This window comes from Bubalus kerabau, chromosome 2 (assembly GCF_029407905.1).
Source record: "Bubalus kerabau isolate K-KA32 ecotype Philippines breed swamp buffalo chromosome 2, PCC_UOA_SB_1v2, whole genome shotgun sequence".
Classification (NCBI taxonomy): domain Eukaryota; kingdom Metazoa; phylum Chordata; class Mammalia; order Artiodactyla; family Bovidae; genus Bubalus; species Bubalus kerabau.
In genome coordinates, this window is record NC_073625.1 from 128,134,743 (window position 1) to 128,148,713 (window position 13,971).

The 13,971-nt window shown below is 46.6% G+C and overlaps 1 protein-coding gene across 2 annotated transcripts; it reads left to right on the forward strand.

Annotated features, from left to right (window-relative positions):
* Positions 1-1,780: 1,780 nt before the first annotated feature.
* TMEM41A (transmembrane protein 41A) lies at positions 1,781-11,443 on the forward strand. Of its 2 annotated transcripts, XM_055568841.1 has the most exons (6): positions 1,845-1,983; positions 2,257-2,409; positions 4,792-4,945; positions 6,977-7,138; positions 7,700-7,838; positions 9,568-11,443. In XM_055568841.1, the coding sequence occupies exons 2-6, from the start codon at positions 2,393-2,395 to the stop codon at positions 9,786-9,788; spliced, it is 693 nt and encodes a 230-aa protein (XP_055424816.1). In that variant the 5' UTR covers positions 1,845-1,983; positions 2,257-2,392; the 3' UTR covers positions 9,789-11,443. The 2 variants fall into 2 exon arrangements, with proteins under 2 accessions (XP_055424815.1, XP_055424816.1); XM_055568840.1 differs by lacking the exon at positions 2,257-2,409 and having other exon boundaries at positions 1,781-1,983.
* Positions 11,444-13,971: the final 2,528 nt, after the last annotated feature.

The following is a 13,971-nucleotide window of genomic DNA, read 5'->3' on the forward strand; positions in this document are numbered from 1 at the left end:
TGAGAACAGTCCCACACATGTTTTAAAATGGAAAACTTTGCATATACATAGAAATAGGGAAAATGGTAAAATCCACCTCCCTGCACTCATCACCCAGCTTCAGTAATTATCAACTCAATGGCCAATACTGTTTTGTTTATATCCTTACTAGCCATTATTTTCAGATTCAGGTCAAGAAGGTGAAGTTTAAAATCTGTATTGTCTTCAACAACTTCGGCAAGATAAAGATGCTAATAAAGCCTTTTTCTGAAAGAAGTGGAGTTAAAAAGTCATTGTTTCTCCCTTCTTCCCATTATTCTGATGCAAATCCCAGACATTGAGTCATTTCATTTCCTTCATGCAAATCCCAGAATTTTGAAAATATAAAATACATCTTTTTTCTTCTTCTTACAAATGAATCATAATATAGTCTAACACTGCAACTTGTTTGATTTTTATCCTACCCATCTCTCTGGCTACTGTACTGTATCTGGATACACAGAGCTGCTTCCCTTTTTCAATAAGCTGCTTAGGATTTGTTCCATTTGTGAATATACCATAATTAACCTCCATAGTCCCCAAATGATGGGCATTTGGGTTGTTCCCAATATCCTCATATCAAAACAAAGCCGACAGAATACCCTTGAACATAACATCTTTGTCTGCCTAAGGGCCTATCTATGGGTTAAATTGCCAGACGTGGGCTTGTTAGGACCTTGTACACTTTGAATTCTGACAGGTGCTCTTTATGTAGCCCAAGAGGAGCTTTGAATATGACAAGGATGTTTCTGTTGTCCAGGCTTGTGACATTTTGGAGTCCTCTCTGTCATTCTCCATTTAATTAGCCATGTCCTACCAACTCAACTCTTCCCAGTCTGTCCATCTTCCTCCCCACTACTGTGGTCCTGGCTCAGGCCTGCATCCTTTCTCATCAGCTACCAACTCAGAATGCAGTCTAATCATCTGCCAGGGAAAACATCCTAAAGTGGGAACTAAATCATTCTCTTGCTTAAACACCTCTGTTGGTGTCTCCTCATGTACAATATTAAAAAAAAAAAAAAAATCCAACTACTTAGCTGCTCTTCCATGCTTTCCAGTTTGTTTCCACCTTGTTTCCACCTTCTCATTTCTCACCCCTTTAGGCTTCACAGAAACTAGATGCTGGCCCCTTACTGGGGTTCTCAGTTCACCTTCTCTTTCGTGTCTCTGTTGTGGAAATCTTGCTCATCCTTTACGGTAAACTCAAACCCCACCTCTTCCATGAATCCAAGCAGTACCGAACCACTAGTTTTGGACCTAGGGTGACTTGGATTCTAATTGTGGCTCTCTTGGGGGATGTCATCTAATCTGAGACTCGGATTTTTCATCTGTTAAATGAAGACAAAAAACCAATCTTGCAGAACTGTTGTGAGGATTAGGGATAATGGGCACATAGTAGGAGTTCAATAAAATGAAATTTCGCTTTGATTATCCCACCGCACTGGACTGGAGCCTCTGGTTCAGCTGGTGGTCAACAAGTCTTATTTTGACCACTAGACTGCAAGCTTGCTGTGGTCAGGGTTCCTGATTCACCCAGGACGTACTAACGCCTGGCAGGGACCCAGCAAATAAGTGGAGAAAGAGACAAACTATAAAAAATATATACAGACGGAACGAGGACAAAAGCAAGAGTAGAAGGAAAGAAGGTTTCTGCCGGATTCTAGACCCAGGGGCCCGCGGAGCCCTGGCTGGGGGTGGGGCCTGGTAATGAAGGCGGGGCCTGGAGCAGACCCCGCCCTTGTCCGTCTGCTAACTCGCTCCCCTGGCGCAGCCGGCAGGCAGCGAGGTTCCTGGCGCTACTTCCAGAACGCTCCGTGGCCCCGCGAGTGCGAGTGCGGGGGCCGCGATGCACTCCCTACTCGGCCTCCTCCTGGTCTTCGCCGGCAGCACCTTCGCCCTGTACTTGCTGTCCACGCGACTGCCTCGCGCGTCGACACTGGTCTCAGCCGAGGAGTCTGGAGACAGGTGCGTGGCGGCGGTGACTGGGTCCTAGGTTCGGGTCAAAGAAAGGGAGCCAGGTCCGAGGATGAGGTCTGGGAACCGGAGATTCGGGTTCCCGGATCGGCGGCGTCGGAGGCCGGGATTTGGGGTTCAGTCCTGGGACTGGAGATCGGGCCGCGTCTACACGGTCTTGGGCAGGCCGGTTGAACTGGAACGGGCTCTGGCCCTGGCTGGGATCTGCATGCTGCAGGCTGCGCGGGAGTGCTGTTTGGTGCCTTCTGGTTTTTTTTTTTTTAGTTGCGGAGGGAAACGCGGCGCCTTACTTTGGGCTGATCCTGCTGGAGCACCTCTGCTCCCCCCATTGGATCGCCATTGAGCGATGTTCCCGTCGCCTTCCCAGGCCTAGGCCTGACCCCTATTTGCATCCCACCCGATGTGGACCCGCAGCCGGTTCGTAAAGACTGCTTTCAGCCTCCCTCCTTCATCTTCCCCAATTCACTTCTGGTCAGATCTGCCCTTGGGACTTGAAGGCATATCGGGCTTGAGGAAAACGTTGATGGACAACTTTAAATTATTCACTAGTTATCGACGATCTCTTCTTGGTTGTCTCAGCTTTTCCTTTTACTTACCCACAGTGTTAGGCAGGAGGTGGTACAAATACCTGGAGAAGGCAATGGCACCCCACTCCAGTACTCTTGCCTGGAGAATCCCATGGGCGGAGGAGCCTGGTGGGCTGCAGTCCATGGGGTCGCTAGGAGTCAGACACGACTGAGCGACTTCATTTTCACTTTTCACTTTCATGCATTGGAGAAGGAAATGGCAACCCACTCCAGTGTTCTTGCCTGGAGAATCCTAGGGACGGGGGAGCCTGGTGGGCTGCCGTCTATGGGGTTGCACAGAGTCGGACACGACTGAAGTGACTTAGCAGCAGCAGCAGCAGCAGGTACAAATACCTACTGGGCCGGTTTGTCGGGCAACTATTTGTAAAGATAATGAAGATGTATGTTACTTATGTTTGAATATTAGGACAGCTGTTTTCAGTGACTGTTGTTTTGCTCTAGCTGGGAAGGCTGTGCTGTGGATGTCAGAGTAAGAGAAACATTCTAATGAGAACCAGGAGGGTTTGCATGTAATTGATCATCGATGGATTCCGGAGTTGTTCAGATGGCAGAGGCAAGGTAGCTTTTGTACAGGGTAACCCTTGTACAGGGATCAGAGTACACTGAGGACCATATAGAGAGCAGGATGAAAAGCAGGCTGGTTGAAAGGGTTGGTTTCAAGCCTGACATATTATCAAGAAGATTATGTTTATGGTGTGGGACAAATACACTTTCCTAGGGAACCTTTAATTGGCTTCTTTGTGATTGATAAAGCAGTTGTTTTACCTAGTAACTTAGAAGTGTGAAGTTTGAATTGTCCTTGGCCTAAAGCTTAGGGGGGAGGGTTTACCCCTGGAAAGGAAGGCAATTCAGGGCGTTCAGTACTTGCCTAGAAATTAATCCATTTGCCTCTTAGGAATAGTTCATAAGGACCACAACTTCTTTATCTATTCATCTGTCAATGGACTTCTAGGCTGCTTCCATGTCCTACCAAATGTAGGTAGTGCTGCAATGAACATTGAGGGTACATGTGTCTTTTTCAGTTATGGTTTCCTCAGGGTATATGCGTAGTAGTGAGATTGCTGGGTCATATGGTAGTTTTATTTCTAGCTTTTTAAGGAATCTCCGTACTGTTCTCTATAGTGGCTGTATCAATTTACATTCGGACCAACAGTGCCAGAGGGTTTCTTTTTCTCCACATTCTCTCCAGCATTTATTGTTTGTAGATAAAGAAGCTGTGGATTCTGTAATAATACAGAATATTCTGTAATAATTACAGCTGTGGAAGCTGTAATATACAATGGAATATTACTCAGCCATAAAAAGGAACACAATTGAGTCAGTTCTAGTGAGGTGGGTGAACTGGGAGCCTGTTATACTGAATGAAGGAAGTCAGAAAGAGTAAAACAACTATCATGTATTAATGCATATATATGGAATCTAGGAAAATGGTACAGATGAACCTATTTGCTGAGCAGGAATAGAGACGCAGACATATAGAACAGATTTGTGGACACAGCGAGGGAAGGAGAGGGTAGACAAATTGAGAGAGTAGCAGTGAAACATATACATTACTAGAAGGCCTGGCGTGCTGCGATTCATGGGGTCACAAAGAGTCGGACACGACTGAGCAACTGATCTGATCTGATCTGATATGTAAAATAGATTGCTAATGGGAAGTTGTTGTATAACACAGGGAGTTCAACCCTGTACTCTGTGACAACCTAGACAGGTGGGATAGGGTGGGGAGTGGGAGGGAAGTTCAAGTGGGGGGGGGCATATGTATACTTATAGCTGATTCATGTTGTTGTATGGCAGAAACCAACATAATATTGTAAAGCAATTAGCCTCCAGTTAAAAATTTTAAAAAAGACTAGTCCATAAAATCTGAGAGCTAAGAGGGAACTTAGTGATTATCCACCATTAATCTCTCCTTTTTCCAATAAGGAAACTAAGGCTCAAGGACTAGCCTGAGATCATACCATTGGATAGTAGCAGAGTTCAGATGCTACGCCAGGTCCTTTGCTTCCAAACTGAGGCTCTTCTTGCCTCTGCTGTGTTATGAATATCAGGTCATCCATCATCCTAGCCTCCCACATCTCTGCTGGTTCCCAGCAGACCAGATGATGGGCACATTTAAAAATCCGTTTTGGAAAGAAGACACAGCAAGTGACTTTATTAGGTATGAGGCTGTTTTCAACTCGTGTTTCCATCTGATTTTCCAAATCTCCAGGTCACTATGGTTTCCTTCGGACCTGGCTGAGCTGCGGGAACTCTCCGAGGTCCTTCGAGAATACCGAAAGGAACACCAGGTCTACGTGTTCCTGCTCTTCTGCAGTGCCTACCTGTACAAACAGAGCTTTGCCATCCCTGGGTCCAGCTTCCTGGTCAGTATCCTGCCCTCCTCCTGTGCCTGCCTCCCAGGAAGCCACGTTCTTCTTTGCAGAGGGGCCATTAGGCTGCAGAGCCTACAGTCCAGAGGACAGGCCAAAGTGGCTATTGTTTGTTGACAGCTTTCCCTGCGTCAGGCACTGTCCTAGTGGCTCTACCCGCTCGACCTTATTTAGTTCTCCCAAGAGCCAGTAACGGGCATTTTACAGACAAGGAAGTGAATGGTGAGGAGTTAAGTAACTGTCCCTGATGATGAGGCGAGGACGGGGTAGGGCTGGGGTCTGAACCCTCGCCCCACCCCCCACCCCCAGCTCCAGAGCCTGCCTTTCCTCTCAAGTTTGCTGCTTTTGTTTCTAAGGATTTGACAGCTGTGGAGCACCGTCCTTGAGACCTCTCCCCTTCCACATGTTGGTTTTCTTTTAAAATCTGTTTTTTCCACTAGTCCGTGAGTTCCTTGAGGGCTGGGCCTGTTCCTTGTTCACAGCCTGTGTGTTTGCCTGGCACAGGGAAGTGCCTTTGTAAGTGTCTGATGAACAGATGCAGGTTGTTCTTGCTGCTGTTAGGCTGGAGAGGGTCGGGGAACCTCCCTGGTTTGGTGGGGATGAGTCACTCTGGTTTTCCAGGCGGCCCCCTGTCTCTCGGGAGCTGCAGTGTTAGATCCAGGCTTGCGCATGGGCTCTTGGATGCTTCTAACCAGCTTCCACCTCAGGTGATACAGGAGAATTTGTGCTGTCCTCCCAGCAGCATTGTAAGCTGGTTGGTATAAATGTATATGTATATTACAGCTTTGGGTAGGTTTAGATCCCAGCTGTGTAACAGTGAGCCAACCATTTAACCTTTCCAACCCTGCCTCCTCATCTGTAGAACAGAGACTCTCCTACATAACCCCCTGGGATTGTTACATGGGAGAATTAAATGACCTAGTGGGTGCAGAAGGGCTGACACAGTGATGGTGCGCCTGGCACACAGTGGCTTCAGCACTGAGCAGGCAGCCTTGAAAGCTTCCTTCTGTCCTGCTTCTCCCTCCTGCCCCAACATTCAGCTCAGGCCGGATCTGCCTCAGCAGTGTCTTTGTTAGCAACTGGAAGAAAAGCAAACATAGCCACGCCAAGAGAGATGGGAACATGTGTGGTGCCGGAGGTCAGAGGCCATCTGTCTCCTGGGGTTGCCCCCATATCTCTTTCTCTCTTGAGCTGATCCCTCTGCAGGGCAAAGAGCCAGCTGCTCTCTGGGGGTGCATCTTATCTCTTCTTCATGTGGCCTTGGGCACGATACTTAATCTCGCACTGGTAGAATAGGGTGAGGCTGGCATACCACACAGGGTCATGTTGGGGATTAAATTGGACGTGTTGTCAAGTCCTTAATACATTGGAGGTACTGAGGAGATCCCTGCCTTCTCGCTTCCAGGTCCTCCTTTTATTTTCTGTCTTGGATTCCATGTTTGGCAGGATGATGTCTACCAGCCAGACTGCATTTAGGAAGTATTGGTTCGCTTTTCCCTTTTGGTTCATCATAGGCTTTTTTGAGTGTCAGCTAGAAATCTGGTCAACACAAAACTGCCAGGGTTAGCATACCACAGAGATGTAATTCCTGCAGAAAGGAAAGAAACTAGACCTTCTGTAAAGCTCATGTGGTCTAACTAAGGGGAAATCCATGGTTTGTGTCCATTTAGAATAGCAAAAAATAACTTGTGAGCTTTCTTTCTGCCTCCCCAGAGCCTCAGGGTCTGCAGGACCTATCACAGCCCATGTGGAAGGCTGGGTGTTAGATGTAGATTTTCCCATTTAATTCTGTCTTGTCCTCTGAGGTTTTAATCCTCTTCCCAGTTTTAAGGGTGAGAAGACTGAAGCCAGGGTTGTAGTTCCCAGCTCTTTCATCACCTTTCATTCATCTCTTTACAATGGGAATAGGGTTTTTTGTCCAGGAAAATCACTGAAGGAGGAGGGAACCTAGGCCTCCCATGCTCCAAGACGAGACGGCTGGCAGTTGGCGGATGTCCTCATGCAGAGCGTTTGTTTCCTTTGCAGAACGTTTTAGCCGGCGCTTTGTTTGGGCCCTGGCTGGGGCTTCTGCTGTGCTGCGTGCTGACCTCAGTGGGTGCCACAGGCTGCTACCTGCTCTCCAGTGTTTTTGGAAAACAGCTGGTGGTCTCCTACTTTCCTGACAAAGTGGCCCTGCTGCAGAAGAAGGTAAGGCTAGAGGGTACCTCTGAGTGCTGGGTCCCTAGAAAGTCATGCATGGCCCTGAGGGGAGTGTGGTGCAGGGGTTTCCCACAGTCCCCCCCTGCCCTGCCGCAGGAGGCTCCAGAGGGTCTATTGATGTCTCCTAGAGATGAAGACCTGAGCTCAGCCTCCAGCTCCATCACTGCCAGCTCTGTGTCTTAAGGCAGGTTCCTGACTTCTGAGCCTCAGGCACCTCCATTCTGGGGGAGGTGGGGGCTCCACTAGGTCTTCGTTGTGGTCCCTGGGCTCTCTAGTTGTGGAACTCTTGCTTAGTTGTTCCTCAGCACGTGAGATCTTAGTTCACCAGCCAGGGATCAAACCTGCATCCCCTGCATTGGAAAGGAGATTCTTAACCATTGGACCACCAGGGAAGTCCCAGGCACTTCCATTTTAAAAATGAGGAAAACAGTCTCTGCCCTGGAATTTACAGAATATGAGAAGTATCTAGAACAGTGTCTGGCACCAACAGATTTTTCACCAGCTGGAGACTCTCCTGCTTCTTAACGGCCTTGTCTTCTCTGGCTTCAGGTGGAGGAGAACAGAAACGGCCTGTTTTTCTTCTTACTGTTTCTGAGACTTTTCCCTATGACGCCAAACTGGTTCTTGAACCTCTCGGCCCCAATTCTGAACATCCCCATCGTGCAGTTCTTCTTCTCTGTTCTTATCGGTAAGACGCGGCGTGTAAATCTGAGTCTCACAGTCGTCATGGGCACGTGCCTGCTTCTGTGAGCCAGGCTTACGGAGAGCATCATCCAGCCTTGTCTAATGAAACTGTTCCTGATAGCAGGTCTACTTGGGCTTGAACGTGAGAACCCATAAAAATACTTCTGGAAAAAATAGGGATTGTTCATTCTATACCTGTATTTAATGCCTACTGTGTGTTTGCACTGTAGCTAGGCCCTGGGATTGGAAGAGTAATCTGTGTAACACACGACTTGGCCCATAGTAAGGGCTCAGTGAAAGCAGAGTTCAGGTTTGTGGGTGGAAGAGAAGGTGGAGGCAGGAGAAGGTCAGAGCAAGGGCTTCCTGTTTGATTTTGGCCCCTATTTCCATTAAGATCTGCCTTAGGAAGAGCTAGTTCCTTCTTGCTGTTTGACAATTGTATGACCTTCAGCAAGCTCCTTACCCTCAATGAGCCACGTGGCCAAATGTGAGGCTAGGATGACAGCAGTGTTTCTCGAAGTATGAGCTTTGGACCACGTTCATCTGAATGGGAAAACGGCTAACATCCTGTGAAGTCAGTGACTACGGTTTTCTCCACACTGGAAGTAAACCACCCCACCCTCTTCAAGCCTAAGGCAAGGATCGTCTCTCTTAAACCTTCTTTAGAAATGGAGGGAAAGACTACTCAGGGCTCTGGGTCAAACATGACAGATCTGTGGTTGAGCAGTTGCTATAAATAGGGAATTCCTGAGAGAAGCTGAGATCTTAAATCGAAGCAGAATCAACCACAGCTAATTCTGTCAGACCGGCTCTTAGATGAGAGTGCCTCCGTATCTCTATTAGCAGCCTGTAATTAACCAGGTGCACGAGGCTTGGAAGGACTCCAGAAACCGGGGTTCTAGTTCCGCCTCTGACAGGTTGTATGACCTTGATGAGTCTCATCTTGAGGCATCATCCACTAGAGAAGAGGAGTGGATCATCAGGGGGCCCCAAACCAATCAGAGTCTTGGGAGTGGGAGTCGGGAGAGGCTGTTAGAATGCAGGTTCCTGGGCTCTACCCCCAGACCCAGGGGACCAGAGTCCCTGGGGCACAGCCCAAGGGTGTGTTTTTAACAGCTTCACGGGGGATTGTGATACAGTCAGCCTCTTGGGCCACCAGTCACTTTTGGGATCCAGTGGATTCGATGACCTCTTACAGACAGTACAGAGTATGAAACAGTACTACTACTTCTAAGAAACTTGTTTTTATCTTGGGCATAACTGCACAACTCATAATGCTGATGCTTCTCTTTGCTTGGGCTGCTGGGTACTCGGAACCAAATCTGGGGACACTCCTAGCAAATGAGTGAACTTTATGCATTTTTGCCTTAATTTTGTTTATTCTTCATTCATTTTGTTTTATTGTTTTGTTTCCCCCTATTTTAAAAAAAAAGTTTAAATCTTATTGTAGTGTGTGTGTGTGTGTGTGTGTATATATATGTGTATATATATATATAGCAAACCATCTCAAGTCCTTTTGTTTAATGAGGCAAATGTATGTGGGAAGCGAGGAAAGGAGAGGAAGGAATGGAAGAGAAGAAGGGAAAGAGGAAATACGTTTAGGGATCAGAATTGCGCAAAAGTCACATATGAAATTGGAGTCACTGTTGTGAATTACTGGTGACCTTTCTGAAGCACTACTGGTCTTCGTTTTCCTGTCCCAGAGTAACAGGATTTCCCTTTTCTTCCTCCAGGTTTGATCCCATATAATTTCATCTGTGTGCAGACGGGCTCCATCCTGTCCACCCTCACCTCTCTGGATGCTCTTTTCTCCTGGGAAACTGCCTTTAAACTGCTGGCCATTGCCCTGGTGGCCTTAGTTCCTGGAACCCTCATTAAAAAATTTAGTCAGAAAGACCTACGTTTGAAAGAAACAAGCAACACTCACTCTCTGAATAGTAGGAAGGTCACGTGATCTGGGTCTCTTGGGTGCTATCTCCCTGGACTCTCTTGCTTAAGTATGTAATGGATGTGGTCCTCTGAAGCCCCTCATTGTTTTTAAATTATTCTCAATAGGTGATGTGGACACTAGTCTTCTGTGTGCTCTGTCCTGTCACTAAGGACACTGTGCTCTGGAAGGTGAATCGTATCAGATTCTCAAACCAACTGAGATTTAGCAAGACACTCTGCAAAATGGATGGCCTCTCAGGAAATCCTGTATGTGTTTCATTGAATAACAAGGAACTCAGGGTAGTGTGTCAGACTTGCCTCTTGCCAAGCCCTGAGCTGTCTCGGGAGAGGATGCTGACGGCCCTTGTCTGGCGTGCCTCTTCCACGCAGGGATCAGCTGTCGTGACAGGTTTTATCCTTTTTAGGTCCCTTGTGGACATGATAAGTGTAGATTAATGACATGAACCTACATCGCTGACACACTTCCTGTTAGTCTCCTGAAGAGTGTTTCTTCAGTACATGTTTTTTTTTTTTTTTTTTTTTTGCTGATGACCTACCTCTTGCATTAATCAAGGGAAACAAGCTGACAAACTCCATACAATTTCCATGTACAGCTCAAAAGCACAGTGATTGCTGTGAAGCTCTTTGTGTTCAGACGCACTGATGTTACCACATATGTCACATCTCCTCTTGGTTGCATGTCCAGACAATTCAGCTGATTGCAATCAGGCTATTAAATATCAGCAGAGCTCACTCTATGTTATGAATATGTTCTGGAGAAGTGCTTACCTATCTGTGCAGAGCCCTCGACTCACCTGAACCAAATGACCATCAGTACCTTTTTTCTAGTCTGTCCTTTCTGTGTGAGAATGCCTCCTCTGTCTTGCTGGGAGAATGGACTCAGTACATGGTACCAGCTGGTATGCAGGTACCAGCCTGTATACCCTCCAAATGCTTTTTTTTCATTTCCTGAGAATAACTGAGGGATAATTCTGTTTTATCTTTCAATTCAGGGGAATTCAAGGAGAAAACTTGGCTTTGGATTACTTTGTTGTGTTGTGTTTTAACAAATCTGTAGCTGTCTGCTTTCTATAGCTGTAGTGTTGTGACTGGCACAGATCAATTCAGTTCCAAGGACAAAAGGACCTTGGCACCTAAAATGACCAGCTGTGGGATCCTGTGCCCCACAGGAGTAACTCATCATTTCTTATCAGAACTCTTGCCCTTGGGCACCATCTGCTGGCTTTTGATTTGACTCGGCCAAGAATCTTGCCAAGGCTTAATGCAGATCAGTTGTCCTACACGAATTCTTGGGAATACTTGTTCCCTATAAAGAATGAATTCCCAAGCAGTGTTTTTTGGACACAGTATAATCCAAAAAAATATAACAAGGACTTCATTTTTAAGCATGTGTTGCTTTAAAAGAAGCTTGAGAACAAGAATGGGCATGAGGAGGACACCAGCTGGACTTGGAAATCCATGGCTCTTTGTGAAGCTCTGTGGTAGAAGGGAGGGAAGACACTGGAAGCTCTCCGCACTGCTGGAAGCCTGTACCCTTTGCCCTTTACCTGGATCCTTGGGTTTGTCTCTCTCCTTCCTCCCCCTTGACTTCGCAACAATGTGCCTTAGCAGTTGTGACTTTACAGGCAAAGCAGTTTCCCAAATAAACGGATATATGTATTCTGTGTGCTGTGTGTGCATGTTGCTAACTTTGCCAGTGGGATTCGGGATTGGCTGAAATCAGACAGTCCAATGTGTTGTCTTAGCTTTCTACTCTTAGATTTCTCACCAGTCGTATGCATTGGAAGATTTTCATTTTTGCCTTTTCCCTCTTAATCACATTTGAGACTCGGGTTCTCATACCAGAGAAGTAGCTGCAAGGTGGGCAGCAGGAAAGCTGTGGGGAAGGAGCAGAGCGCCTGTCTTGGATGTGACAGAATAATCATGAAGAGACAATCACACAATGATGGTCGTCTCTTCTTTCTGTGGATGTGTCTGATGAAAACGCCACAGAAACCAGCTTTTCTCACCACCTATTTTTCTGGGCTGCAGGAAACCCAGTAATGTTAAGTTTTCCTTTCCCAGACGAATTCTAAAACTTGTGAAGGTAGCTCTCAGGACACAAGCAGTCTCTAAGGAAAAGACAGGACAGAAAACAGTGAAGTACACACTTTTTGTTTAATTCCATGCATTTGTTTGCTTTGATGGTCGCTCTTGTTCCCATCACTGTACAGTTGGTCGATACAAAGGGAGAGCCGGCATCAGAACCCGCACAAGGAGCAGGAGAACTAAGACCACAGAGGACGCAGATGAGGGAGTTCATTTTGAGACTTGACTACAAAAAAGGAAGTTAATCTGCTTCAAATTGAACTCACATTTTATTGCAATCAAGAATCCAAGTGGGTTGTCACACTCCAGAGTCTGAGAAGTGGGCACTCTGGAGGGAGCGAGCTCCTCAGGTGACACGGTCAATAAAGGGCACCTTCCTATTAGCCTGCACCTTTTGGTGGGGGTTCCCTCTGACCTGCAACCCCTGGAGGACCCCGTGTGCCTGGTCACCAGGCAACAGCCTATGGCCAGGAGCCAGCATTCCCCTGAGTGCTGTGAAGTGGCTCTGGAGAGCAGGCCTGGGACTTGGCTGGAAGTCTTACAGTACCTTTTCTGGTGGCTGAGATGGTAAAGAATTTGCCTGCAATGCAGGAGACTTGGGTTCAATCCCTGGGTCGGGAAGATCCCCTGGAGAAGGAAATGACAACCCCCTCCAGTATTCTTGCCTGGAGAATTTCACGGACAGTCCATGAGGTCACACAGAGTCGGGCATGACTGAATGACTGGTGTTAGCACTTCCCTTGCAGTGGCCTTGCTGTCTGCCAGGGGACCTGGCTCTGTGTGAAATTCCGCCAGTGTGCTCTGGTCACGTGACAGGGAAGCCGCCACCCCACTCCTTTTGTGTAACCCTATTTCTCAGAACAGTGAGCTCCCCTCTTCTGCCACCTGTCCCTGAGAAGTGTTCCAGTTTCTACAAAGGTCCTCCACTTGGCAGTCTAGTCCATTCCAGTTTGAACAGGTGCTGCAGTATTGGCTGTAACATGCAAACAGGCGGACTAGTGTGACTTCTTCTGTGCTAGTCTGTGTATGTTGGTAACACTGGTGGTGTGAGTATATTAGGCCATTTTTTCTATGAAATCAGCAATGAAGAAGATTCTTGCTGCCTAGAAAGGCACTAAATTCATACTGACAGTACAAGTCAAAAGTCTTAAAAAGGATGTCACATCATTTTGGTACCTCAGTCTCACAGAATCTAAGGAAGAAGCAAGCAACTGGGACTTCTTAATTAACCCTCTGTTTATAGAAGGTGGTAAGGAACAGGCTCATTTAACACAATGAAATGATGTAATGAAGAGACATTTTGGAATTCAATAGCAATCATACACCAAAGGGGCAGTGGGTGGAGGCATGGAGCCTTTTTCTTGCCTTTCATGCTGCCCCTTGGCCACAGGGTGGAACCTGGAAGCAGCATACTGGTACATCCCATCATTCTCCCATGTGGGCTAACTCAAGATCTCAAACCACCTTAGGAAATTATGAGCTTAAGGTTGGGACAGCAAATAGATCTCCCCTTGCACACCAATTCCAATCAAGTGGTAATTATTGCTCCAAGTGCTGTATTGTGAGAGGTTCGGAGGGTGTGTCCAGGCTCAGCAGGAAAGAATATGGTAATTAATAAATAACATAGTTTGGGATATCGAGCGTGAAGACAGTAGATGGTGGTATGTGGTGGTATTCTGGTTTCTGGCTTGGTAGAAAAATGAAACACAATAGAGCAAACTCTACTAGGAGTAGAGCAGGGCAGGAATTCCTTGGAATTTATAGAATTCAGTTGCAAGAAGTTCAAGTAGAAACATTTTAAGAAAAGGGGGTGGAGAGAGAGACATAAGGGCATGGAAGAAAAAGGTAAATCTTTTGATCAATAAGGATACATTCACATTGAAAAAAACATCAGTGCTCCACAGTGGGAGAGGGCTTTTAAAATTAGGTTGTACCAAGAAAACCCCAAACCATCAAGTCTATTATTACTTGGATAAGAGGCAAATTCAGTACAATGAGGCCCTGAAATGGAACTCCAGTGTACTAATTAAATACAACTAAAAATATCTTTAATTCTAGAAGGATAGATTTGTTGATACCAAAGTTTTTAAATATCTGAA

Excerpts from the sequence above, each read along its gene's own strand:
- TMEM41A (XM_055568840.1), top strand. The coding sequence starts at position 1,865 with ATGCACTCCCTACTCGGCCTCCTCCTGGTCTTCGCCGGCAGCACCTTC. Across the intron at positions 1,984-4,791 it reads GCCGAGGAGTCTGGAGACAG|GTCACTATGGTTTCCTTCGG; the intron begins GTGCGTGGCGGC and ends CCAAATCTCCAG. Across the intron at positions 7,839-9,567 it reads CTTCTTCTCTGTTCTTATCG|GTTTGATCCCATATAATTTC; the intron begins GTAAGACGCGGC and ends TTCTTCCTCCAG.